The following is a 26927-nucleotide window of genomic DNA, read 5'->3' as shown; positions in this document are numbered from 1 at the left end:
TGTTTTCGTTTCCGTTGTAGATTTGTATTGTTTTGCCAGTCTTCCAGAAGCTGGTCTTTCTGCTTCAAGACACATGAAATTTGACTGGGGTTGACACCATATTCTTTAGCAATAGATGCTTGACTTTGTTTGTTTTCTAATTTTTTAAGAACTTCTATTCATTCAGCCAGAGTTAAAGTCTTAGAGTTCTGCCGCAATGACGACCCCAGTGTACACTCTAACAACATTCTTTTGCTTATTCTGCCTGTGGCAGTTAAAGGGGCGGTAAATTTGAAATCTTGTTGGTTCTCACACGCCAATCGGCTTCCATATTCCGTGCGCGTGCTTATGCGGAGTCTTTCCTGCAGAGGACCTGTCTTAAACCATGCATATAAGCGAATCTTGCATTTATCAGTGGTGCGCTAAAACAAAGTTTGTCCCCATAGAAATTGATGGTGCCAAAATTGGGACCGAAGTACGGCATGCAGTTAAACAGAGCATGCACTTATCTGACGTGCACTTAAATGGAATGCACTGTACTTGTGTAGCTAATCCAAACATGCTACTAATAGTGGACATAAATCTACATCTAGAACATCAAAATACAAACAGCACAAAGGAATGCAGCGAATTTCTTCAACTGTGGGACTTCCACTGGCCAGAGGTGCACCCAACACACATAAAAGGTCACACACTAGACCTGCTAGCATACAGATTCACATCTGAACAAATCTTTTCTACAACAAATCACAAATGGTCAGAGATCCCTTGGTCTGACCATTTCGAACTAAACATGACCCTCCAATGGAAGAAGTCGGGACATTGTCACACAGAAAATTGTACTACCTAGAAATCAAGAGGGAAAATTGACATCCAAACATTCTGGCAAGTGCTATATGATGGTCAACGTCCACTAACTCTACCAAGTACATATGAGAATTGGACAAAAGATGCACCAAGATTCTAAATGAAATAGAACCAATATGAACCAAAACCACACAAAAACAGAACATAGCCCCATGGTATAACGAAGAACTGAAAGAAAAAAGCACAATGCAGAACACAAGAATGAGCATGGACTAAAGAGAAATCCACATGGAAAGAAACACAAAAAAGGTACAAACACAAAATTCGACAGACAAAAATGAAATTCTATAAAGATCAAATAGGCCCTGACTATAAAGATTTGAAGAAACTGTTCAGTCTAGTGAATAAACTAATAGACACCAAATCAGTGACATCAATAACCGAAGATCGCCCATCTGCAGATGAACTAGCCAAATACTTTGAGAAATAAATCGCCAACCGACGCAGAAAACTCCGCTACCAGCAGAAGAAAGGAGGTGTTGATGCCCCTGTATAAGTCGTTGGTGAGGCCCCACCTGGAGTATTGTGTTCAGTTTTGGAGGCCGTATCTTGCTAAGGATGAAAAAAGAATTGAAGCGGTGCAAAGAAAAGCTACAAAAATGGTATGGGATTTGCGTTACAAGATGTATGAGGAGAGACTTGCTGACCTGAACATGTATACCCTGGAGGAAAGGAGAAACAGGCGTGATATGATACAGATGTTCAAATATTTGAAAGGTATTAATCCTCGAACGAACCTTTTCCATAGATGGGAAGGCGGTAGAACTAGAGGACATGAAGTGAAATTGAAGGGGGGCAGACTCAAGAAAAATGTCAGGAAGTATTTTTTCACGGAGAGAGTGGTGGATACTTGGAATGCCCTCCCAGGGGAGGTGGTAGAGATGAAAACAATAACGGAATTCAAAAATGCGTGGGATAAACATAAAGGAATCCTGTTCAGAAGGAATGGATCCTCAGAAGCTTAGCAGAGATTGGGTGGCAGAGCTGGTGGTGGGAGTCGGGGCTAGTGGTTGGGAGGTGGGGCTAGTGCTGGGCAGACTTCTACGGTCTGTGCCCTGAAAATGGCAGATACAAATCAAGGTCAGGTATGCACACAAAGTAGCACATATGAGTTTAACTTGTGGGCAAACTGGATGGACCATACAGGTCTTTCTCTGCCGTCATCTACTATGTTACTATCCAGCTCATTTTTGAAAGAGAAGGGCGCCCATCTTCTGACACAAATTGGGAGATGGGCGGCCTTCTCTCAGGGCCGGCCATATTGGCATAATCGAAAGCCGATTTTGGCCGGCCTCAACTGCGTTCCGTCGCAGGGACAGCCAAAGTTCAAGGGGGTGTGTCGACAGTGTACCGAAGGCAGGACAGGGGCGTGGTTAACAGATGGCCATCCTCGGCCAATAATGGAAAAAAGAAGGGCATCCCTGACGAGCATTTGGCCGACTTTACTTGGTTCCTTTTTGTTACGACCAAGCCTCTAAAATGTGCCCGAACTGACCAGATGACCACCAGAAGGAATCGGGCATCACCTCCCCTTACTCCCCCAGTGGTCACCAACCCCCTCCCACCCAAAAAAAACTAATTAAAAAACATTTTTTCCAGCCTCTATGCTAGCCTCAAATGTCATGCCCATCTCCATCACAGCAGTATGCAGGTCCCTGGAGCAGTTTTTAGTGGGTGCTGCAGTGCACTTCTGGCAGGCAGACCCAGGCCCATCCCCCCACCCCCACCTGTTACACTTGTGGTGGTAAATGGGAGCCCTCCAAAGCCCACCCGAAACCCACTGTACCCACATCTAGGTGCCCCCCTTCACCCTTTAAGGGCTATGGTAGTGTTGTACAGTTGTGGGTAGTGAGATTTGGGGGGGCTCAGCACCCAAGGTAAGGGAGCTATGTACCTGGGATCAATTTGTGAAGCCCACTGCAGTGCAGCCTAGGGTGCCCGGTTGGTGTCCTGGCATGTGAGAGGGGACCAGTGCACTACTAATGCTGGCTCCTCCCATGACCAAATGGCTTGGATTTAGTCGTTTCTGAGATGGCCATCCTTGGTTTCCATTATAGGCGAAAACCGAGGCCGGTCATCTCTAAGGTCGACCTAAATGTTGAGATTTGGCTGGCCCCGACCGTATTATCGAAACGAAAGATGGCCGCCCGTCTTGTTTTGATAATGCAGGTTGCTCCGCCCTTTCGTGACACTGTCCTTAGAGATGGGCGCCCCCGTTCAATTATGCCCCTCCACGTTATAAGACCACCAAACTAGACACCTTCTAAGTCAAACTTGACCCACATCCAGGAGAAATACCAGCGGATCAGACCTGGACAAACTTCTCCCACTTCTCCACTGAGACAGTAGCCCTGACACTAAAAAAGTTCTCTTCAGCCCACTGTCCACTAGACGCATGCCCTAACTATATTATGAAAACACCCTCCAGCCAATACATTGAAGACCTCACATCCCACTTTAGCTTCATATTTTGCAAAGGAAAATTCCCAACGGATAAGGGAAACATCCTACTTACACCTATTCCAAAAGATCTCAAGAATAAAAAACAATGACATCACAAACTACAGACCAGTTGCATCAATACCATTAACAGCCAAGATGATGGAAGGTATAGTAGCCAAACAACTAACAAACTACATCAATTGCTTCTCACTATTACATGAATCTCAATCAGGATTTAGAGCCAACCACAGCACTGAAATGGTCCTAATCACATTATTGACCAAATTAAATTGGGAAATTGTAAAAGGCAACAACATCCTACTGCTCCACTTCGATATGTCGAGCGTGTTCCACATGGTGGACCACCAAATTATTCTAAGAATACTAGACAAGGTAGGAATCAGAGGAAAAATACTCTGCTGGATAAAAGGCCTCTCACCAAATTACATGATCTAAATAGACTTACCAATTCGGAACACAAACAAATCAGCAAGATCCTACCTCACCCTCCACTTTCCATCATTTTAAAGACATCAAATACAAATCGATTTTCACTATTAGTTTTTCCTATATCTGCACCAAAACTTGGAATAACACTCCCAAAGGACCTAAAACCAGTGGCGTAGCCAGACCTGGCATTTTGGGTGGGCCCAGAGCTAATATGGGTGGGCACTATGTATATATAGGTGTGAGTAGTTTTTTGGGGGATCCTAAATAATTTTTAATAAACAGTCTGCCCAACAGCTGTCCTACAGCAACATAAACCACATACATATTCGGAACCTATGTTGCAAACCTTAAAACCACCATTCAGAGAATACAAAACACTGAGGACCTTTAGAGCAATTCTACCATACCATAAGCAGTCATTTCTACGAGTCACACAAGGAAAAGGAAAGCATCTTAAACACTACAGTGAGCACTAGAACATCAATTCACCTATTGTAAAACGAAACTAGACAGAATAGTACAGATCGTCGATCCTGCACAGTCAATGCCAACTGAAAGCCATGTCTTTTTCACAAACACAGATACACCCTAATCCACTATAAAATAAGTAATCATAAACTTTCTATTTAGACAAAAATTAAACTGAACCCCCAAGATGCCAGACTCTGCATACAATGCAACACCACAGAAACAGAAAATGTCCCCTAGTACTGTGCAAAATATAAAGACAGCAGATGTAAATTTGAAAAAACTAACAAATACCAATCACCACTTTACAAATTAACAAAAAGAAATAAAACAAATATAGAAAATAAAATAATACCATTTTATTAGACTAATACATTTAGCTGTCAGAGGCCAAAACCTTCTTCCTCAGGTCAATACAGTATAGTGCTGTTACAGTATCCTATCCTGACCTGAGGAAGGGGGCTTTATTCTCCGAAAGTTTGTCAAAATGTATTCAAATTAATCCAGTAAAAAGATTACCTTATTTACATGTTCTATTATAAACATTTATTAACACAGCTACAATACTACTTTATCCTAAAGCAAAAAAATAAAAATATATATTTTATTTACAGTTTGTTGTCTCTGGTTTCTGCTTTCCTCATCTTCTTTTCACTGTCTTCCTTCCATCCAGCATCTGTCTTCGTTCTTTCTCTGCCATCCAGTGTCTGCCCTCTCTGCTGTCCCCTCCATCCAATGTCTGCCCTCTCTCCCTGCCCTTTCTATGCACATCTGCCCTCTATCTCTGCCCCTTCCATCCACCATCTGCCCCTTTCTGCTCTCTCTCTCTCCCCCGTCCATTCACTGTCTGCCCTTTCTATCCCTTCCATCCACTGTCTGCCCTTTCTCTCTGCCCCTTCAGTCCACCATTTGCCCTCCCTCTCCCATCCATCCAGGATCTGCCCTCCCTCTCACTCCCCCTTCCATCCAGGATCTGTCCCCTCTCTCTGCCCCTTTTTTCAGCCCCCAGTTCCAGCCCCCTTATCCCACCTGCCCCTAGTTCTAGCCCCAGCCCACATCTCCCACCTGCCCCCCCCTTTTCAGCCCCCAGTTTCAGCTCCACTATCCCACCAGTCCCCAGTTTCAGCCCCAGCCCTTTTCTCCCACCAGTCCTGAGATTCAGCCCCCAGCCACTTCTCCCTGTCCCCTTTTCAGCCCCCAGTTTCAACTCCAGCCCTTTTCTCTCACCAGTCCCGAGCTTCAGCCCCAGCCACTTCTCCCTGTCCCCTTTTCAGCCCCCAGTCTCCACAGTTTCAGCCCCTGCCCCTTTTCAGCCCCAGTTCCAGTGCTAGCCCCCTTATCCCACCTACCCTCCTTTTCAGCCCCCAGTTCCAGCCCCCTTCATCCACATGCCTTGCATTAGGGCCCCCCCTTTTCAGCCCCAGACCCATTCTCCCACCTGCCCCAGGCATGGCCCTTATTTTTCCTACTGGCCCCTTCTCAGATCCCAGTTCCAGCCCCCTTCTCCCATCTGAGACCCCCTCCCCTTCTCCCATCTGAGACCCTCCCCCTCCCCATCTGAGACTCCCTCCCCTCATCTGAGATCCCCCTCCCCACCCCTCCTCCCATCTGAGACCCCCCACCCGACCCGACTACCAGCTCCGTCGACAGCCCTCTTAGTTCTCCTGCCACCACCCTGCCTTAAAAAAAAAATATGTGAAGCCGTTTTGCAGGCAGCGCTTCGCGTCTGCCCTGTGTGCATTGCAAAAGAAGGAAATCGCCTCGTCGTCTTCGGGCCTTCCCTCACTGTGTCCCGTCCTTGAGGGCGGGACACAGTGAGGGAAGGCCCGAAGACGACGAGGTGATTTCCTACTTTTGCAATGCACGCAGGGCAGATGCGAAGCGCTGCCTGCAAAACGGCTTCACAGATTTTTTTTTTTAAATGCCCGATTTTCCGAGCGCTGACTGGGTGGGCCTGAGTCGTGATTGGCTGGGCCTGGGCCCACCCAGGCCCACCCGTAGCTACACCCCTGCCTAAAACTAAAAGACAACTACTTAACCTTCTGAAAATACCTAAAAGCCCACCTATTCAGAAAACGGATCTCCACTGAACCAACCTAACCATCCAACAGACCAATCCTATTCTACCCACAAATTTGACAATTCAAATGGAAAAGGCATAAGCTTCATGACCAACCTGTACCAAAAACACTTAATACTCCTTTCCAAGACTCATAACCCAAACACTTTACGTACTATGTACCCTCTGGCCACCAGAACTAGAACCCTGACTGGCCAATGATGTAACCCTTTTAGACTATGTTGTGATCCTTCTCGACTTGTTATTGTAACTTACTAACAATAGTCATGCAATTCCCACTAATCTCCTATGAACGTAAACTACTCTCTACTCTCCGTGAGACAACCGCACAAGCTCTCACTATTCTATCAAATTGTTAATCTGCTTGATACCTTGTAACTGCCCCCTTTGTTCCATGTAAGCCACATTGAACCTACCAAAACGTGGGATAATTTGGGATACAAATGTGATAAATAAATAAAATAAAATCAGGTGTCCAAAATATGAACACCAAAAATCCAGGGACAAGGATATCTGTCTGGCAGAAATTGTACAAAACACAGATGTCCCTGCAGAGCAGCCTAATGGTCGTTGCAGTGGACTTTAATCCAGGACACCCAGGTTCATATTCCATTGCAACTCTGTTGTTTTAAATGGTGAGCCCTCCAGAGACAGGGAAATACCTACTGTAACTGAATGTGGACCACCTCAATAGCACTCAGGCTTGCCAGAGTCTTTAGGTACAGTAGATATATGTCTGTTTCTGGAGGGCTCACAATTTAAAGGTATTAAAAAAAAAGAGAAAGTTGAAAGGGGATTTGAGCCTGGGTCCCTTGGTTTATAGTCCACTGCACTGACCACTAGGCTACCCTTCAGAACTGGTTGCTGCTGTTTTCAGAATGCCCATAATACCTGATGTTATTAGAGTGCCTAATATCCCTTTCTGATGTCACTTTCAGAGGTGAGGGAGGAGGACAGTAACCACTGAGAAAGTAAGGAAGGGTTATGTTTTTATCCTTCCAGTGGTCAGCTACTCAATCAGGAGAACTTTTTATACCCTGGATGTGATTGAAACAGGTCTAACTTAGGACACCCTTTTTTTTTTGACTTGGACATTTCTTCCTGTTCAATTATCACTGTTGAAAACAAAAAGAAGAAGTTGGAGATTGACCACAGCAACCAGAGACTGGATGGACATGAACTTTAATGAAAACCGTTTATTTATTTATTTGTTACATTTGTACCCCGCGCTTTCCCACTCAAGGCAGGTTCAATGCGGCTTACATAGTAGTAGGAGTTACAAGGTATTGCAGAGAGAGTACACGCTGTGGTATAACAGAATAATGATGGAGATATGCAGATAGGTGGGATGGGCAAGTAAGAAGGGGGTAGGAGAGGCAAGAGGGGGAAAGTTTATTAATAAAAGACTCAACACAACATTGTGTTTCAGCCACTCGACCTGCTTCAGGGGTCTGTATGGATAACTGGGTGAATGAATATCAATTATCCTGATAGCAAAGAACATATCTGCAAAAGTAAAACTCAAGCGAGGGATGAGATTAGATGCATCCTAGGATACTGAGGGAGCTTAGAGAGGTTTTGGTGGGAGAAGGCTGGGAACGTGCCATAGGAATGTAGAAAGACTGATGTGGTCCCTCTTCACAAAAACAGTAACAGAGAAGAGGTAGGAAAGATAATGAAGACACTGTTGAAAGGTAGTCAACTTTCTTCAGTCTAACGAGTTTCAAGATCCAAAGCAACATAGCTTTTTAAACTCACATAACAATGATGCTCATAGCCCAAATCCATTAATGGGTTGGTTTTGATGGAACATTGAGGATATATTTCCCAAATCAATAGAGCCACATTATTTTTGGAGAGACACTGCTGGAAGAACATAACCAGAAGAAAACAAAAATGAATATGTGGAGGGGCATAATCGAAAGGGACGCCCAAGTTTTCCTGAAGACATCCTCGCAAAATGTCCCAATGGAGGGGTGGGGAACCCCATATTATTGAAACAAGATGGACGTCCATCTTTCGTTTCGATAATACAGTCGGGGACGCCCAAATCCTGAAATTTAGGTCGTCCTTAGTGATGGTCATCCCTAGACTTGGTCGTTTCTGATTTTTGGCGATAATGGAAACCAAGGACGCCCATCTCAGAAACGACCAAGTGCAAGCCCTTTGGTCATGGGAGGAGCCAGCATTCGTAGTGCACTGGTCCCCCTCACATGCCAGGACACCAACCGGGCACTGCAGTGGATTTCATAAATTGCTCCCAGGTACATAGCTCCCTTATTTTGTGTGCTTAGCCCCCCCAAAACCCACTACCCACAACTGTACACCACTACCATAGCCTTTACAGGTGAAGGGGGGCACCTAGATGTGGGTACAGTGGGTTTTGGAGGGCTTACATTTACCACCACAAGTGTAACAGGTAGGGGGGATGGGCCTGGGTCTGCCTGCCTGAAGTGCACTGCACCCACTAAAACTGCTCCAGGAACCTGCATACTGCTGTGATGGACCCTAGTATGACATTTGATGCTGGCACAAAATATTTTTAAAGATGTTTTTTGAGGGTGGAAGGGGGTTAGTGACCACTGGGGGAGTAAGGGGAGGTCATCCCCGATTTTCTCCGGTTGTCATCTGGTCAGTTCAGGCACCTTTTTGTGCCTAGGTTCTAAAAAAAACAGGACCAGGTAAAGTCGTCCAAGGCCTCGTCAGGGATGCCCTTTTTTTTCCATTATGGGTCGAGGACGTCCATGTGTTATATACGCCTAAGTCCCGCCTTCGCTACGCCTCCGAAAGCCCCGTGAACTTTGGTCATCCCTGTGACTGAAAGCAGTTGGGGATGCCCAAAATCGGCTTTCGATTATACCGATTTAGGCGACCCTGTGAGAAGGGCTTCCATCTTCTGATTTGTGTCAAAAGATGGGCGTCCTTCTCTTTCGAAAATGAGCCTGACAGTCATCTAGGGCCATGGTTTACAGTCAGCTAAGTCTTGTTGTCTCTTTAGATGTCATGCAATTGCATAAAAAAATAACTATATTTAAAAAAAAAACTGGCAACCAGGGCTTGATGTCAGCTAGTATGAGGCCTCCTCAGAAACAGGTTTTCGTTTTGTATGTCCCATTTTTTGTTAAACTTGTATATTATGGATATGGTATACAGTGGGTATTTCAGTTCTAGTCCAGTCTTCTAACATACAGCTCACCCTCTAAGTAGTTCGAACTATAAACATTAATTACTTAATGCTACAGGCATAAAGCCAATTTCAGTTCAGTTTTAAAAAGCCAGATAAAGTTTTGTTATTAAATATAGTGTGGCATGAACTTTCTCTCAGTAGTGGATCCATCTCTCCAAACGCCATAAGTCAGCCAACTGGCATGTAATGCATTCTGCAGAGGAGTCAACCTTTAACAGAAAGTATGGCACGCTTACATCTGTGCAGATCCAGCTGACAATACAGAGACAGGTGTTTCAGCTTGTATTTCTCCAGTCAGTCAGCAACAACCAGATGTTTGGGGACAGTCCACACTTGTGAGAAAAGTTTTCAATAATCCACTAGTATTAAACATGTAAAGATGGGAAAATGATGTGGTGCATTTAGAAATGAAGTGTGGTGCCAGCTATCGTTGTAAAGAGTTGTTTTCCCACTAAGTTGCAAACAGTAGATAGTGTTGCACTGTGAACCTATACCCAGTGCCAGACTATCCACTGTTTCACTGCTTTGTATTTTTGTGCAGGAGTTTAGTTTGTCAGGAGGAACAATTTACTATCGTGAGCTGATGCAGTAAAGGGTCTTCCCCCTTCTTGTGTCTGTGGGGAAAAAAAGCTTTGCACATTTGGCTCCTAGTTTTCTAGACTTTCAATGGAACACTAATCCAACAGGATTATTTTGATTCCCACCATTCTCTGAGGACAAGCAGGCTGTTGTATTCTCACAGACGGGTGAGGTCATTTGGTGTCCGACACGTGAGAATGGGTCCTTCATTCTTGTTTTTCCGTAGGGCAGGGAAGACATACTTTGTGTTCTCCACACAGCACATGTATTTCTCTCTCTTTCACAGTGCATTCAAGTTACCTTTATTTTTTGTGAGCTGCTAGGCCCATTTAGGCTAAAGCACCGACCTCAATTTGAACACTGCCCTTTTTTCGCTTCACAGTTGAGGAGTTTAAGTTGGCCACAATTCTTTTCTCGATGTCCCAGAAGACCCCCACCAGTGGCTTCAATAGGTGTTCCCAATATAATCGGGTGATTTCTGTGACAGAACCACATTCTTGGTGCATCGTGTGCCTTGGGCCTGACCATGAGCCTAATTCTTGCTCTCTCTCTTTAAAAATGTACAGAGGATACCTTGAAGGCTGATACATTAGCACTGGAAGCATCAAACTTGATGGCTGCTAAGATTTCAGCATCTGCTGGGAGTGCACCAGCATCAAGAAGGTTTCCATCTCTCTCAACATCGAGTGCTGAAAGTAGGCCCTGACTCCGAAAGCACATATGGGTACAACGTCATCCTCGCCAGCACCAAAGGACAATGATGCTGAAAATCAGGGGAAGCCCAAGAAGCATAAGCATTCGTGCTCATTGATGCACAGTGCTGGGAGCACTGGGGCATCACCTTTGCTGTTACCCGAGAAGTGCCGACACCAGGAGGAGCACTCCCCCTCTTTGGAAGAGGTTCCAGTACCAAGTCTCCAGGCAGCCAAGTCCCTGCTACCAGTTTGGCACCGATGATTTCTGAGGCTGCCTCTCTCCCAGCTCCCTCACCTTTGCCAATGCCTTCCTTTGATCAGTGGTTCCAAGCCGTGCTCAGGGAGGAGCTAGCGCAGATGCTGCTTCTACAAACTGCTCAGGCATCAAGGGCTCTTGCACCAGCTACAGATCAGCCCTAGATTCTTTCTGAGGCTCAACCCATGCCTGTGCAGAGATCCTTGACACTGGCACCTCAAAGGGTGTCGACGTCGATATTCACACAGACAGTATCACTCTCAACGTACTAAATTAAAAGACTGCTGGAATCAATTAAAAAATTTCAGGAGGGAGATGCAAATGAAACAAATAAATGTGTTAGGATAAGGGAAATAAAGCAAGAAAGGTGAAAAACTTGTTTTCCATTAGCAACATCTGTGAAAGTTCTGGGTGTTGTCTTGGATGATGTCATTTGAAAATCATGTTGCACCACTATCGAAAAAGATCATCTCATGCTTGAGACATCTTAGAAGGGTGAAGAACTATTTCTAGTATTATCATTTTAAACTGAGCATTCAGGCTTTAATTATTAGCCAGTTGGATTACTGTAACATGTTGTATGCAGGATGTTCAGGTACAATACTGAAGAAATTACAGACACTGCAGAATATGGCAGTGAGATTAAATTATTCTGCTAGAAAATTTGACAGGGTAATACCTCTGATTATTAAGGCACATTGGCTAACTGTGCAAGCATTTTGTATGGTCAAACTCCACAATATGGACTCAGTTCTGTAAATGGCAACCAAATTTGGGCACCAATAAAAATTAGTGCTAAGTGCTATTCTATAAATGGTGCTTAGAGTTGGGCGCCATTTACAGAATAGTATTTGGCATCAGGATCTGCTCTCAATTTTGGGTACAAGGATTTACACCAACTGAAACCTGGTGTAAATTCTTTCACCTAAATTAGGCGGAGATCCCCCCAAATTCTGTAACACTGTACATAAGTTCCAGCAAAACCCTAATCTGCCCATGGCTGTGCCCCCTTTTCAGATCCGCATTCAAAATTTATTTGTGGATCCCAGTGTGCAAATTTTAATTAATGCCAATTATCATGATAATTGATTATTACTGCCCAATTATTGGTGCTAATTGGCTTATTTATAAATTAAATTGCACGCACAGTTTTAAGCAGTATATGTAGAATTAAGGTACTTATGTCCATACCTGTATGCTTTCAATCTCCATATTTTACAAATGTGATATGGTCAAGGGATCGAATGGAAAAGGGGTCGAGTATAAACATATTTTTATGTCTACTTTCCCCTTCTTGGCTACAAAAATGTAGAATGATCTCCCTTTGGATGTTAGTCAATCCTCTTATTGTCTACAGTTTCAAAAATGCTTTAAAACTTGATTGTTCCAAAAACATATGTTATAATGAGGACTTTGAATTGCATACAGTGATTATATTTTGTATTTTCCCTAGGTGTGTCTAGGTTTTCTTACATCCACTATCCACATTGAAGTTATTAAGGTATATGGAAGCTGAAAGTAGTATACTGATATTGGTATTTGGTACTAGTATACAGGTATCAATGCCAAGTAATTATTTTGTGAATTGTGTGGAGAGAGAGAGAGAGAGAGAGAGATAAAGATAGAGAGGATCCTCAAGCACCAAGAAATGTGGCCAAAAATCAAGTAAATAAAAGATTTAGAAATGTTTTCCATTTTATTTGATGTTGTACTACATCCTATGAACCCAAGTAGGAAGGTTTATTGGCAAGATGCAAGAACCATGATGAGTGTCAGCAGTAAATCTCAGAGACTGAAATTAAACACCACATACCCTGGCTTAGGAAAGAGGTTCATTACTGTCATGGTCTGTGTAGAACTAACTCATTTGGAATCATTACCCCTTCCCCCCAAGAGAAAACACAGGGAAAAGAGAGAGAGAGGCTGTTTGACTGATATGCAAAGAGTACCATTTCAGGAAACTGTTCAGACACAGTATGAGGCAATAATTGTTAATTATAGAAAATAAATAAACAGTGAAGCAAATAGATGGACTGACAGGTACATCATTTAGATTATTACAATGCTATTTCTCATTGAAGGTACATAAGTAGCAAACCTACGACCTACCACATTTCAAATAAATTCTATATCTGAGGCTACTAGATACCTGGCTGCAGCCTTTTCCTCCGCAAAGAAACAACCCTTGCTGTTAACAAGATAGTTACTTTTCCATGCAGAGTGGCTGTGTCTGTTTCCATGGGTAGACTCCTGTTTGTGAAAATCCCTTTGAAAACTGCCTTTTAAATACATCTGCCTCCTTGAGTGTTTTGGTTTTATCATCTAAGTGCATCAAAATGAAAGATAACTTTATAAACAAATAATGCAATTTTCAAAGCAGTTAAACTTACAAAGTTCCTTAGGCCACTATGAGGCTCATTTTTGAAAATGAAAAACGTCCAAAAAGTGTCATAAAGCAACATTTGGATGGACGACTTCTCAAAACATCCAAATCAGTATTTTTGAAACCTGTTTTGCAGACGTTTATCTATACATTTCATCTGCAGTGTGCCCAAATCACAAGGGGGTGTGTCGGAGGCATTTCAAAGGGCAGGCTTAGGGCATGCCTAACGCTTGGGTATTTTGCAGCCATAATGGAACAAAACCAAGACTTCTAGGGTGACAACTGGAATGTTTTGGTCTTGACCTGTTTTCAGAATGAATAAGGCACAAAAGGGTGCCCTAAATGACCAGATGACACTGGGGGAAATCAGGGATGAACCCCCCTTACTACCCCAGTGATCACTGACCTCCTCCCACCCCCCAAAACTGTGAATAAAAATAGTACTCACTAGCCTCTATGATAGCCTCAGATGTTATAGCCGGTCCATAAGAGCAGCATGCATGTCCCTGGAGTAGTATAATGGTAGGTACAGTGCACTGTAGACAGGTGGACCCAGGCCCATACCTCCCCCCTACTTGTTACACTTATGATGGAAACTGTGAGCCCTCCACAACTCACCAAAAATCCATTGTACCCACATATATGTGCCCCCTTCACCCATAAGGGCTTTTGTAGTGGTGTACAGTTCGAGGTAATGGGTTTGGAGGGCTCAGCAGACAAGAAAACGGAGCAACAGTGAGATGTGTACCTGGGAGCATTTATATGAAGTTCACAGCGGTACCCCCTAGGGTGCCCCATTGCTCTTTTGGGATGCCTGGAGGACCGGTCTGCTAAAAATGCTGACCCCTCCTACATCCCAATGGCTTGATTTTCTACATTTTTCACTTGTATGAAAAGGTATTTAAAAAAAATAGACGTTTTGTGCTTTTGAAAATGGTTAACATTTGCTATTTGGACGTTTGGCACAAAGCATCCAAAGTCCAACTTACATGTCTAAGTGCTTTGAAAATGAGCCCCAATGTGATGTGACTTATGTTTCAAATTTTAAAACTGCAATTTTTGTTGCATTTTCAAAACTCTCTTGTTCACTTACATAGCACAGATTCTTTCTGATATCTCAGAGTACCGCTAAAGTTGTAATGCCAGTGATTACTGATTTACAAATGAGCTTACTGTGCACTAAAGGATTTGGATGCATGATTCTCTCACTATCAATATTCTTTTCATGCAATGTTTTTAAAGAGCATGCACAGTGGAGGAACAGCCTAATGGTTGAGGCAATGGCCTGAGAACCAATGGAAGCCTGGTTCAAATCCCAGCATGACTCCTTGTGATCTTGGGCAGATCCTTTTCTAAAATAGCATTGGAATTGAGAACTTCTTGACCTGGATGTCTCGATTCCAATATCTGCGTTCGGTGTAAAAAGGGGCTCTTAGCCTGAAATACCTTTGATACAAACGGAATCTAGAAGAGGATTGTTGAGTCAATAGATCTAGACCTATGATCCTTTTAGGGTTTTTTTCCCCTAAATCTAATAGGAATAAACTTGTTGTATTAGAAGAATATACTGTATTTTTAAAATTAGAAATGTTGGCATGACATGCTTTGCGGTTATAATTTCAGGTCCTTCCATTAAGTCCATACTTATTCTAGTTTTTCTCCTTTTTGTCTTGCTTTCCATTAAGTTTGTTATGTAATGTCAAAGAACAAGAAGAATGATTTATTAAAAGGCAATAAATTGTTATCATACATTAAAATCAATGTCTGGATTTAAGTTGTAACCATCTATCTTGTTCTTAATATGCCATAAAAGAGGTTAGACATGACTTAATGGGGACAGACAAGCCAACATGGATTTAACAAAGGGAATCTATAAATTTTTTTAAAAGGTATTAACCTGAGTGACCCAATCAATATAGGGGGTAATTTACTAATGGTTAGCACACAATGTTAGTGTCATCATTACCTAACCTGAAAGTTAGCCTGAGGCTTCAGGGCCTACTCATAGTGTCATCCATAGACCTCTGAGAGAGAATGCAAACAGTTGGGGAGTTCTAAAGACTATTGATTCTGATAATGCTCCTGCTTTTATTTACTACTACTACTACTACTATTTAGCATTTCTATAGCGCTACAAGGCATACGCAGCGCTGCACAAACATAGAAGAAAGACAGTCCCTGCTCAAAGAGCTTACAATCTAATAGACAAAAAATAAATAAAGTAAGCAAATCAAATCAATTAATGTGAACGGGAAGGAAGAGAGGAGTTTAGGTGGAGGCGAGTGGTTACGAGTCAAAAGCAATGCTAAAGAGGTGGGCTTTCAGTCTAGATTTAAAGGTGGCCAAGGATGGGGCAAGACATAGGGGCTCAGGAAGTTTATTCCAGGCATAGGGTGCAGCGAGACAGAAGGCGCGAAGTCTGGAGTTGGCAGTAGTGGAGAAGGGAACAGATAAGAAGGATTATATCAGCACCTCTGATATAATTTAGTTTGTTTTACCAAGGAGGTTTGAATTCCTGTGAAGGCACAGTTTATGGAGACCTTGATTTATTTTCTATTCTCCTGAGCACTGATTCTGGTCTCTTTTATTGCTCAGAAGTACAGGTGTTAAAACATGAAAACTATGCCCAATCCGGTCTACTTACACTGACATTCCCAGGGATCAGACTAGGAGGATAGGGGTGGGGGAGAAGAATGTCAAAGCTGCTTGCACTCTTTCCCAGAGGCCTTTGGCATTTAGGCTAACTTTCAGGTTAGGTAATGCTGACAGTTAGTAATTGACACAAATAATATATCTGGATATTCAGAATGCATTTGACAAAGTTCCTCATGAGAACCTCCTCAGGGAATTAAAAAGCTATAAGTTAGGGGGCAAAATCCTATTATAGATTGCCAAATGGCTAAAGGACAGGAAACAGAAGAAGACTAAGGGGCTCACTTTTAAACCACTTTGAGGTCCTTTTACGAAGCTGCGGCAAAAGGGGGACCTGCACTGGCGTCGGCATGAGTTTTCACACACGCCAAGGTCCCCTTTTACAGCAAAAAATGGCCATGCAGCCATTTCAGGGGGAGCACTTACCACCACCCGTTGAGGTGGCAGTAAGGGCTTCTGCGCTAACCTGGCAGTAACCAGGCAGTGCATGGCACTGCCCGATTATAGCCGGATACACACCAGCACTACAAAAATTGAAATATGTTTGCAGCACCGGAAATGGCACACGCTGGGGGAGAGTGCTTCGGTAACCCAGCAGGTACTTCCCTTTTAGCAAGCAGTAAGCCCGCATTGGGCTTCTTGCCGCTTCATAAAAGGGCCCCTCAGACAAACAAAGTACCACATAAGATCCCTATCATCAGTTCTCCTAATACATAAAGGTAATAATGGCGAGCCCCAGGGACCTGTACTTTTAAGATATTTCTAAATCATATGGAAAAGAGAGGAATGGATGAGGTGATCAAATTGCAGATGACTCAAGCAGATTGTGAGGAGTTGCAGGAGGATCTTGTGGGACTGAAGGGCTGGGCATCAAAACGGCAGGTGCACAAGTGCAAAGTGATGCACAAAAGGAAACATTAATCCTAACTGTAGGTACGCAATGCTAGATTCCATATTTGGAGTCACCACTGAAAAAAAAGGATATTGGCATCATTAGGACAATATATCCTGTGTGTGGCAGTGATTTAAAAAAAAAAAAAAGCAAATGTTATGAATTTCTGGAAAGGAATGGTGTTTTTGTATAGTGCAATTGTACCTTTAATATTGTGTGCAGTTCTGATTTCCCCATCTCAAAAAAAAAATACAGCAGAATTAGAAAAAGTTCAGAGAAGAGTGTCAGAATGACAAAGGAGATGAAACAGTTCCCTTATGCAGAAAGGCTGAACAGGTTAGGGCTGTTCAGCTTGGAGAAAAGATGACTGAATGGGGTGAAAAGTTAAATATGGTACAATTATTTACCCTTTTAAATGCTACTAATACTAGGAGAGAAACCATGAAACTAACAGGTAGCAGATTTAAAACAAGTGGGGGAAAGTATTTTTTTTTCACTAACGCACAATCAAGCTGTGGAATTTGTTACTAGAGATTGTTGTCAAGGCATTTAGCATAGCAGGGTTCTAAAGAGGTTTGGACAAGTTCCTGGAAGAAATGTCCATAAAACATAATTAGCCAGGTAAACTTAAAAAGCCACTATGAGAAATGGATGTATTCTGTCGTGTCCTGCAGCATAATTTTGACTTGGATTGATCACTATCAGAGTCAGGATGTTGGGCTCTGCAGACCTTTGATCTGACCCAGCACAGCAAATCTTATGTTCTTATAAACCTATGTTAATATGATCATGAAGAATAATAAACTATTTAGGCCTTAATAATCATTAATTAATCATTAACAATGATAATATAATGAAGATTAATGAGCTATTTAGGTATTCAGCTGCTTTACACAAAGTTCAATACATGGTTAAGTATTTGTTCCATGCATTTTTCTCTCTCCATTAAGAAAGTGGCATTAATTGCAGATTGTGAGAGAGGGAAAAGCCCATTCCTGACAGGACAACTTGTTTTGCTAATGTAGAGTCTATTGCCTTCTGGTTGCAGCACCAGAGGTAAAAGGGAAAAAAATACAAGGGATGGGGGGGGAAGAAACAACAACAACAACAAAAAAAGAGACAAGTCAAAAGGAAGGAAAACAATAAAAAAATTAGACAAACAAGAAAGAGTGCGCTCAGAATTTGATCTCTCTGACCCTCCTCTGTCTAAGCACTAAGCTAACATCCATGGCAGAGTTCAGTAGCTCTCTGCATTATCCTTGAAGCATTGACCATAAGTGGCTGCAGAGAGCTGGATACCATCTTTTCTGGAAGGGTGGTGATTCAGGTGATGTTTTATAGGTTTGCTTGATTCAAAATACAAAAAGGACAATTCTATAAAGGGCATCTAAATTTAGGTACTAATCCCCAGATTCTATATATGGCGACAAAAGTTGTGCATGCAAATCAGCATGCATAACTGACTTACGAGCACAACTTAATTGGTTAATGAGCCAATCAGCACCAATAATTGGCTGCTAACAACCAATTATTGGCATTAATTGGGAGTTAACACGCACATCATATTCTATAATGCTATGCGTGAAACTCCTATAGCATTTAATTTCTAGGGGGCATGGACAGGGGCTTTTCAGGGGCATTCTCAGAATTGGCATTTACACCTGTTTTCAGCAGGCATAATTGCTTGTGCCTAAAATTTTTGTATCGTTTATGTGCTTAGCTCTATTGTATAAAGGACATGGATCCTTTATAGAATTGCATTCAGCGCTTAAATTTTTCAGTGCTGATTTTTCAGCACCATTTAGTTCTAATTGCGTGCACTAATCTGTAGCTTAGGTGCAGAAATGCACATGATTGATGTCACAAACTGGCATTTATATGCATATGTGCTAGGTGCGTTTCTATAAAATTTGTGCATGGCATGTATCAACAAGTGGGCTGTACCAGTGGGTGGAGCATAGGCATATCATGGGCATTCTGCCTAACAATGTGTGCATCTTATAAAATAGTATCAGATGCACACATTGCAAGGTGTGCCATCTTATGCCCGCCATTGACCTGGTGTAAGTCATCGCACTAAGTTTCAGCATGCCAAAAGCAGCTTTGCACTAATATTCTGTAGTGGCTTTTGCACTAATATTCAATCATGGGTTATGCACACCTTAATTGACACTAAGAGGCTGATTTTTGAAAGAGAAAAAGGTCTAAAAAGTGACATAAAGCACCATTTGGACATTTTTCTCTCCAAGACTTGGATTTTTTTCAGCCATAATGGAACCGAACAAAAATGTCCAGGACTAAAATGAAGATGTTTTGAACAAGACCTGTTTTTAGAACGAATAAGCCACAAAAAAGTGCCCTAAATGACCAGATGACTACTGAAGGAATAAAGGAATGACCTCTCTTACTCCCCCAGTGATAACTGACCCTGTTCCCCCCCCCCTCAAGGATGTGAAAGAACCAGTACATACCAGCCTCAGATGTTATAGTCAGTCCTATTAGAGCAGCAAGCAGGTTCCTGGAGTAGCCTAGTGGTCAGTGCAGTGCACTTTGGAGAAGAGGACATAGGCCAATAATCCACTCTTAACTGACAAACTTGTGGTGAAAAGTGTGAGCCCTCCAAAACCCACCAAAAACCTACTGTACCCACATATAGGAGACATTGTAGTGGTGTACAGTTGGGTCCAGTGGGTTTTGGAGAGCTCACTATACAAGGGAGCAATGGTGAAATGTGTACCTGGGAGCTTTTAGGTGGAAGCTCACTGCAGTGCCCCCTGCTCTGCTGGGATGTCTGTGTGGCCAGTCTACTAAGAATGATGGCTTCTCCTACATCCCAATAGCTTGATTTTTTGTGTTTTTCACGTGGACATTTTGTGTGTGTGGGGGGGGGGGGGGGGGGGTTAATGGACCAAAAAAGATAAATGCACGGAGAACAAAAACATCTAGCAAGTGGGCAAAAAACTAGACGTTTTGCTGTTTCAAAAATCGCTAAGGGGCCCTTTTACAAAGTGGCGGTAAGCCTAACGTGGGCTTACTGCTCACTAAAAAGGATGTACCGCTGGGCTACCGCAGCAGTAGTTCCCATCCCCAGCATGCTGTTATATCTGGTGTACCCGGCAGTAATCACTGCCCGTTTAGCGCGGGTGGCGGTAAGGGCTCCCCTTGCCACACGGCCATTTCCTAAAGAAAAGAAAGACCTACCTTTTACCCGCTGCAGTAAAAGGGGGCCTCGGCGTGCATCAAAAACAAACACTGATGCCAGTGTAGGCCTCCTTTTGCTACAGCTTGGTAAAAGGGGCCCTATATTTGCAATTCAGATTCTGGATGTCTTGAGCAAATGTCCAAAGTTGACTTAGACGTTATATTGAAAATGCAAGTGCACTTCTTTGTCATGTCTACATTTGCCCTCCCATACTGTTTTTATATTTATATGTGAGAGAGATTGTATGAAAAGTCTAATCACATTGATAATGCAGTTAAAAAATATATAAATAAAAAACAGTAAAACTTCCCCTTGCTTAGTGCAAACTGAAATATTGGCCTCTTAAAAAATAATCTGGTAGGTAGTTCATGATAAATGACCAAATTTACTGCACTTTAGATATATTAGGTAATCATTTTTCATTTAGAGAAAATAGTGGGATTAGATGTCATAGGGAAACATTCAGGTAAATATTTAAATACCACAGTGAGAGTTTCTTTAAAACACCAGCCATGGCATTTTAATAAATCACATATATTCAGTGCCACTATCTGGATATGCGATGAAGCTGAATATTCATGGACAGTGCTCACTGCGGCCAGTATGTGTATAGCAGCATTATTCAGTCACCTATATATTTATAGCATAGTAGTTTAAGTTTGGACAGCATTTTTTCTGTCCTATCTTATATCACATAGCTATATGGGTAGTGGCTGAATATCGCCATTATTCATAGAGCTTGGTGAAATTCCACCCTTGCACAATATAAATAGAGCTGGAGCGCTCAGAAAACTTTTTCAGCGACCCTATTCACATAGTGATAGATAGGGAGCTTATTCATTTAGTACCTGCCACTATACAATGCTGATCATTTTTATCATCTGATGGAACAGAACAGCGGATCTCAAATCCAGAACTAGAGACCTCCAAATAGGGCTGTTTTATAGGGTAACCAAATATGCTAATTAACCAAAATAATCTCTCTTGAATATTCATTGCAGATCATCTTTAAACCAGATCTGTCTGAGAGTTAAAAATAACTGGATGTAAGAACCACTGGAATACAACATGCATTCAAACAATACTTTTCATTTCCCATTGTATTGGGTAAAAAGGAAGCAGAACATTTTGAATAGTCAAGTTGAGTTTTACAAATAAGGATGATTATTAAAAATATTCTTCCTTCTTATCCAGTACAACGGGAAATTTAAAAAAAGGTGTTGTTTGAATGCATGCTGTATTCCAATGATTCTTAAATTCAGTTATTGTAACTCTCAGACAGATTTGGTATAAAGATGAGCCTTAATGAATATTCATGAGACATAGGCTTTCTCGATGCAAGACGTGGTAATAAAGCCATAGATATTTGTATACAGTGGGACATGTGGATTAACGTTTTGCATGTTGAGTTGAATAGTATGTTGAGTTGAATAGCATGACATCCAGGTTATTGATTAAAGCATAAGAAATCAGAAAAGATACATATTTAGCAGTGTTCAATAGTATGTGTTTGTTATAAATTATTTCTCAAGGACTATAATAAGCATGTTACAGGTAGATAAAAATGAGTGCATGTTTATAGATACATGAGTAAGATTAACAATTTCTATGATAACTCATAAATAGACATTTCTCATCAAACAAATGATAATTTGTTTAAAACATGGTAAAGACTTAGATAAAACACATGAATATCACAGAACAAATTTCTAAAAGAAACTGTTAAAAGGTACCTGCTATACACTGCATTGGGTGAATCTCTTCATAAAGGTGGTTAATAAATCCCAACAAATAAATACATAAAAATTAAATTATTTACCTGCCTATAACAAATGCCAGATATGAGCTGTGCTGTTATACAATATCATTAAAGCTATCTGTAATAAACAATGCACTTCAGTAATACGGAAGAACAATAGTTTAAAAAACATATATATATATATATATTTATATATTTTTGAAGTAAATTATCATTAAAATGTTCAAAATTGGGCAATCCAATTAGTGAATCTGGACCAAAGATGTTTTCATTACAAATCATTGCTACTTTGACTTCCTACTTTTGGAAAATATTCTCTAGTTAAACAGTTGTGAAACATATTAGTATTATGTGGGTCTAAATACACTGCTGGATTTGGAAAACTGAACTCAAAAAACATGACAGGCAAGTGACAGATGGTATAACAAAATCCTGTCAAAGAATGCATTTTTGTATTTTGTTCTGGATTTTTTTTAACCTTTGTACTTCGTAAGGAAACAGAAAGGGGCATAGTTATCAATGTGGGCTACTGTTAGATGGGTTATTTAACCACTAACGTGTGCTATTTTAGCACTGGTTCCACTTCATGCAATGAGACCTCTTAATGGTGACCCACATTGATAACTTCCCCCCAAAGTCTCAAAACAGTTCCAGTGCATCCAATTTTATAAGAATAACACAAAAAGCAGACCAAAAAATAGCCATTATGGTAGCCCAAAGGAGGAACCCATAAGCACATTGGTAGGCTATGTTGAAAGAAAAGAAAACTTTTTTCTGTTGTATAGCATTACTAGGAGAAACACTCCAATAGAAAGTTATATTGTGTATACACATTGCAGTTGGGACTATACATGCCAATTACAAGTCTGACAGCCCTGTAATGTTTCTGGGGGAAAAAAAACCTGAAAGCACTTTTGAGTATTATTTATAGTGGGCTTGGTGCAATTGCAAGAAGAAAAAGCAGTTATGGAATGGACATAATATACTTCCTAGTTCAGGCTGTTGTTTCTCTTTTCAGCATTAGTACTAATTTCTGTTTTCTAGTCTTTATTGTACTTAGTATTAAGAGGTGATAACATCTCACAGTTTTATACAGACCACAATTTCAAATCACTGAAAATAAACTGGAGGTATATACTTTAATTCATTCCTGTAACGTGGTTAACTGTAAAAATATGTTCATTTCTATAATCTGGAAATATTCTTTTGGAAAATGTGACCTATTTATAGTTGCTCATTGTTTTGATATTTCCACAAGGCTCCCTATAATACAATCAAATATGCATGTTATAAAAACCTCTTTTTTTAATCAAAAAGAATAAATGATATGAGGTTACTTGAGCTGCATTATGTTTGCATTACATAGACTTTAAATGTCTTAAATGTTCATATCTGCACACACCCTAACTCACTTGTTAAAATATGCTGTCCATTTGTTAATGGTTACCAGCTGTGGTTAATATATTAGTAGATCTACAATATGCCAGTAACATATTATTTAAAGTAGCGTAGTTCAAAATGTACCAAATGTCTTGCTTTTACATAAGTCAGGGAGATTGTGTCTACCAGAGTAGTCATGCACTAAGAGGGAAGTGGAGGAGTTTCTCAAACTGTAGCGTAGAAAAAGGAAACTGGTATCTCTGCAAATTCCAAAATCGTAAAGCAAAAACACTGCATAATTCAAAGACACTACTTACTGTAATTGTTGTTTGGTTCTTCTGTCCCTTTCACTTTGCCTCGTTTATCAATCCTTAGATACCACTGTGTTCGACAGAAAAGTTTCCTCACTCTTACATCCCCTCCCTCCATATAATCATAACTTCTTGTATGTCGCTCGGGGCTGGAACAGTTCACGTTTATAGCCATTTGCTCTGGAGTCATGTCATTGCAAGCTAAAGATATAGTGCCCACTAGAAAGAGAATGTGAAAGTACGATCGGTAGAGCAATGTTGGCAGGATCCAAATTAGCATCCATTTGCGCATTATAGTGCAGTGTTCTGGGTGTTCATGAACAACATAATGAAAATGGAATCTCAGATAGATTAATCCTGCTAGGTCTTTGACCTGCCTTTTGTCTTTGCAGCTGTAAGTGGATATGATTGGGATAGATTACTCTTCAAGGACGTTGTTCCTTATTTGTTGTGTCACTGATGTCAAAACTGGATTGCTGTATAAGTATCTTTTCAGTCCCGGTATCCTTTAGAAAATCACGTTGTAACAACCTTGACAGTTATGGCCTTCTGTGCTACTTGAACTCACTGTTTGCACTGAAAATAAGAGAACTGTTTAAAAAAGAAGGGCAGGCATGTATAAATCGTTATAATTAGTTACTGAAGTGCATATAGTGTGGCTTATCATGAGTTTCAAATTTTATAATATATATACATATATATTATTATATATCTATATAGGTCTCTGTGCACATGTAGAGCTATATAGATATATTTATACATATACTATATATATATATATATATATATATATATATATATATATATATATATATATATATATCATACAATAAATGCATGTGGTAATGTATTTCTATATTATCTAGAAGAGTTACTAGGTATCATTCCTTTTACAACTATAGATAAAAACATTTTCAGGTTTTTCATTGCTTACATAATAAACTGCCCATGCTACTGTCTTCCCACCATTGCTTTCATGCTTCATACATATATATACCTTTTGCAGCTATCCATGCTTTTTTGCAGAGAGCTGTCCAGAATTCTTTTTCTTGTATAGATGTCAGTATAGTCTGGACCTTCCATATACAAGTTACACACATTATGTTTGAAGAGCTTGTCAAGATCTGTTAACTTTTGAACCATCAACTTTAACACAGTCAGGCACAGAGAAACTGTCAGCAGATAGAAAATATAAGCAGGATCTTAATGGAAAAATAACTTACTTGTTCTTGATAACAGCTGGATATATAAGTATTCCATTTCTGCTGTCTGTCTTTTGCAACATGAGATTCTGCAGCTACAAACTATTTCTCAACTCAGAAGGACTTCAGCAAAATCATAATTGTTTCCATAAATCAACACGCAAGTGGGATTTTCTTTGTGTCTGTGTGTTGAGCCTGTTGTTGTTCAGTGCTTTTCGATAAATACCTTTTGCTGACCTCACTTGCAAGCAATTAGATCTAAACCACTGAGCAGCTGAAGCACGAACAAGAATAAAATGTTGTGTGCTATCCACTGGTCATCAGAGGGAGCTATGAACACAGAACATAAATTGAAGTTACAAAGTACTAGATACCTAATTTCCAGAAACATAGCTTGGTGGGAAACTTAAAAGAACTCACTGTATGTATGCCACTGTATCAAATAATACTCCTATAAATACATCTATGATTGTATTTCTCAAATCAGACATTTCTCTGCCGAGGCTAGGCATGATTACTTTTTAGCATTGTGTCACTATGTATTTTGATTTTAAGGTTAAGGGGTATTAAAATGTCTTTACTTGTTTTTAATTACCTATCCACATATTTTCAGCATTTTCAGATTTTTATATATAGCATATAGTAAATGTATATTCAGTGAAGTAGTAATGACTGCTTGGCGGTTAACGCTGTATAGTGACAAACTTAAAAGTTGAAGTCAAAGCTTTCCAGAAAGCTACAAAATACGGCTTTAATAGGGAGACCTGCCTTATACTCAGGCTCAAACTATAGGCATATATGCATTTGAAGACAATCACAAAATAATTGTGCAGTCAAATTGTTATTTTCCACTTTCAGAAATGTTTATTACAAACATTACATTTTTGCAGGACAAGGTATTCTAGTCCTGGTTTTTTATCATGGCATACACATAATTTTGGTTTTGATTTTCCTGTGAAAAGTAGGACTATAAGTCCAGGTTCACAGTGGAGTAAAACCAGAACTGAATTTTCTTGTCCTGTAAAAATAGAGCTAGCTCCTAATACTAGATTATATTTTATTGGCCTTGCGAAATGATTGAGACTGCATAGCTCATTGAGGTAGGCATTGGAATGCCCAGGTTGGGATATTCACAGTTCCCACCGGTATTTTAGAAAAGGCTCTGCGAAATGTGCAGCCCTCTTTGAGAAAAATATATAGGGGGTCTTTTACTAAACCTTAGCTTGAGTTTTCTGCAGCAGGGCCCATTTTATTCCTTTGGGCCCTGCTCCAGATAACTCGAGCTAAGCTTTAGTAAAAGACCCCCATATAGAATTAGGAGCAATTAAGGAGTAGCACCCCAAAAGGTGATTTTTAAGAATTGCATCACCAAAATAAATACTAGAACGTTAAGCATAATTACTCCTTCTTTCACTTGTTTCAAACCCTGGCCAAAATGAGCACTTTGACAGAATATATGCATAGCTGGGAACTGGTGGAAAATCTAATAGGAAAATTTATTTAAATATATGTGTATTTCCATTTTAAATGAGAGTTATCCTATATAATAAAACTCACCCTCAACGTTCTGAGGACACTGACATCAGTGTCACGGGTTTGAAGGGTTCGTGGTGGTGAAGTCACCAAAATCACTGTCTCTGGGCCGCGCCCTCGCGTCAAACGTGATGACGTTGAGGGCGGAGCAATGGCGTCAGTGGCTTTACAACTCAGGAGATGAAGGTGGTGTTGCATTGACGAGGTGCGGAGCAATGGCGGTTAGTGGCTTTACAACGCCGAAGGGGTGGGTAGGGAGGGGGGGGCTTCAGGAGGAAAACCTTGCTAGCGCCCATTTCATTTGCTCCAGAAACGGGCATGTTTTACTAGTACCTATATATTTTTTGGCCCACCAAGTACCATCCTTTGAAATCTCTGCAATCTGGAAACAGCAGCTTTCTGAAATTGTCATGTCAAGTGCATGCAATCTTCATGTGTAAAGGCCCTCTTTCCAGGAGTAGATACTTCTAAAATGACCTGCTATATCTCTTTGCCATATAAACATAATGAAATAGTAGTATTTAATATTTTATTCTCCAGTTGCTTCTTTTGAACTATGAGCCAGTAGAGCAGGGGCGTAGCCAGACACCCAATTTTGTGTGGGCCTGGG

General features: G+C 40.9%; 1 protein-coding gene across 1 annotated transcript in view; it reads right to left on the bottom strand.

Moving 5' to 3' along the window:
- FGF7 (fibroblast growth factor 7) overlaps positions 1-25002 on the bottom strand; it is a 165855-nt gene extending 140853 nt beyond the window's left edge. Inside the window, exons 1-2 of the mRNA XM_030189570.1 lie at positions 24806-25002; positions 23589-24158 (exon numbers count right to left, since the gene is read on the bottom strand). Coding sequence (XP_030045430.1) covers positions 23589-23874 — 286 coding nt within the window. The 5' untranslated portion in view covers positions 23875-24158; positions 24806-25002. The remainder of the gene's footprint in view (positions 1-23588; positions 24159-24805) is intronic.
- Between the last annotated feature and the right edge of the window lie 1925 nt (positions 25003-26927).

Source organism: Microcaecilia unicolor, chromosome 1 (assembly GCF_901765095.1).
Source record: "Microcaecilia unicolor chromosome 1, aMicUni1.1, whole genome shotgun sequence".
Lineage (NCBI taxonomy): Eukaryota > Metazoa > Chordata > Amphibia > Gymnophiona > Siphonopidae > Microcaecilia > Microcaecilia unicolor.
The sequence above is the reverse complement of the archived record's forward strand: the minus strand, read 5'-3'. Positions and strand labels throughout refer to the sequence as shown.